We start from the raw sequence: 2,548 nt of genomic DNA, 5'->3' as shown, positions 1-2,548 counted from the left end.
GAAGAACTGTGTACCTTCTCTTGCAATATATGATCCTTTCGCCCTTGTTGATCCGGCCAGATTGGAGAGATTATTGGAACACTTAAGTCCACACAAGTAAGTCTGCGTACCTATTGACCTGTTGATTACTGCTTCTTTACCCCCTTTTTATGTATATTAAAGTGTGTTGTTTGTTAGGGATACCCCATATGGCAAGGCGGTCCCTGAAGTTGAATTCTACAAGAGAATCATCACTGAAAGAAAGGATTGGCCAGATTCGGACACTAAGTATGGCTGGCTGTGGGACGATGTAAGTTTTACACTTTTTTGTTGTGACTGAGTTATCATTCAGCTTGACGGCTGAGTTATTAGCTAGTTATGGCTGAGTTATGGATTAGTTATGGCTGAGTTATTAGCTAGTTATGGCTGAGTTATGGTTGAGTTATATATTGGTTATGGCTGAGTTATGACTGAGTTATGACTGAGTTATGATTGAGTTATGACTGAGTTATGACTGAGTTATGACTGAGTTATGACTGTGTTATGACTGAGTTATTGATAAATTATATTTGAGTTATATTTAACTTACCTGACGGTGTTTTTACAGCATGTGGCTGCGTATATAAGACTCCTCAGGAAACGGTTCCTTGTTGACCCCTGTCCATTCCACACCAAACGTATTGCGTTTATAGACCCGTGGTTTACTGCTTTACTCTTACATGAGTATACTACAACATTCAAGGAAAGACCACAAAGGTTTAAATTCGATGGTGGACCCTATGAGCTGGTTATGAACGGGAAAATGCCGCAAGATCAGCCCACTGGTTTGAAGTGGATAGAAGATGTGGGCAAACTGTATCTTGTTTTACAAACCGGAGGTGATCACTGGATTACGCTAGAAGCTGACCTGAGAAGGAGCCATATCGATGTATATGACAGTATTGTGGGACAGGTAACACCTGAAAGTGAAGCAAAAATCATGAACTCTGTTAAGCCGTTTGCGCAGATGCTTCCGGCAATGCTCAACGCTTTAGTCCCTGCTGAAATCCGTCCACATAGTAAGGCGATGTTTTCCTTCAGAAGGAAGAGTATATCAAAGGTCCCTCAAAACCGTAATCCCGGGGACTGTGGTGTGTACTCTCTCAAATATGTGGAATGCTTAGCACTTGGTGTTAGTTTCGATGGCCTCTGTGATGAAAATATCTAAGGTATACGGCTGAAGATGGCAGCAGACATTTTTGATGAGGCAGCGGATTATTACAGTCAGTTTTAGTAATAATTTGTTGTACTAGACTTATTATGATAATATGTAAATTATTGGAATCATGGATCATTTGTGGTTTTGTACATAAGTCTGTTATGGCTAAGTTATGGTCTCGTTATGACTAAGTTATGGTTATGTTATGTCTGAGTTCCGAAAGACAAATTAAACTCAACAATAAACAAGCATTTTAAATTGAACAATAAACTTAACATTATGGTATTAGAATATCTTAAAAAGTATCTTTAATGTAAAAAATAAAATTCACCCGAATATAAAAGATATAATGTATTAAATTATAGTATTACAAGATAGAATATACAATTATTACTAGGATTTATCTCTTTATTGGATACATAAGTCTTAAAAGGTATAAACAATAGCTAATTTGTTAATATTCATTTTCACAGTGAATAGAAACCTTAAATTCTTCTTATCTAAGTGTTCTAATAACATGAATGTATAAATAACCTTATATTTAAAATTCGAGGTTTGGCTGAGTTATGACTATGTTATGGCTGAGTTATAATCATGTTACGGCCGATTTATACGTTAGATATGGCTGATTTATGATTTTGATATTCAAATTCGGGGTATGGCTGAGTTATAGTTACGTTCCGTCTGAGGTATAACATAACGTTACGACTGAGTTATATAATGAGGTTTGGTTGACTTATCGTAAATTAAATTCGTGGTTTGGCCGAGTTAATTCAAGAAGACGTCGTTTACTTCTTTCTTCTCCCTTATAGTCATAATCGAGCGATTAGATTGGGGATTTAGGGTTCTTATCGATTTCTGGGATTCCCATCCGATTTCTTGGTTTATCTTCGATTAAAGAATTCTACTTCTCAATTTTAATATGAGCGACTACTCTTCGAGTACATATCGTTCAGCACATGGTGCTTACCCTCCAGATCTTCCGACGAATTGCGGATGTTGGTGTGGTAACGATATCATCACATACATATCGAAGACAAAGGAAAACCCTTACCGTATCTTCTATAGATGCTCGAATGCTTTGAAGGTACTAATTTTCATTTAATTTTTTATTGTTAACATATGGGTATCGATGTTGGTTTTTTGTTAATTAGAGGCCAAATGAGTCGCATTTCTTCAAATGGGTTGATGAGGCATCGGTTGAAGAAATTAAGATGGTCGACGCAAAGGTACAGAGAATAGAAGAAGATGTGACGGACTTAAGGCATCAACATACTCAAAATTTAGATCTCCAAAAAGAAATGTTTGACAAGCTTGAGGAAGAACTGAGTAAGAAGCTTGAAGAAAAATTGATGAAGAAGATTGAGGATG

General features: G+C 36.7%; 1 protein-coding gene across 1 annotated transcript in view; it reads left to right on the top strand.

The window, feature by feature from the left end:
* Window positions 1-1,186, top strand: part of LOC17890066 — a 16,116-nt gene extending 14,930 nt beyond the window's left edge. The window contains exons 9-10 of the mRNA XM_006296467.2: window positions 178-289; window positions 587-1,186. Coding sequence (XP_006296529.2) covers window positions 178-289; window positions 587-1,186 — 712 coding nt within the window. The remainder of the gene's footprint in view (window positions 1-177; window positions 290-586) is intronic.
* The last annotated feature ends 1,362 nt before the right edge of the window (window positions 1,187-2,548 follow it).

The sequence above is a fragment of the Capsella rubella genome, unplaced genomic scaffold (assembly GCF_000375325.1).
Source record: "Capsella rubella cultivar Monte Gargano unplaced genomic scaffold, Caprub1_0 scaffold_4, whole genome shotgun sequence".
NCBI lineage: Eukaryota > Viridiplantae > Streptophyta > Magnoliopsida > Brassicales > Brassicaceae > Capsella > Capsella rubella.
The sequence above is the reverse complement of the archived record's forward strand: the minus strand, read 5'-3'. Positions and strand labels throughout refer to the sequence as shown.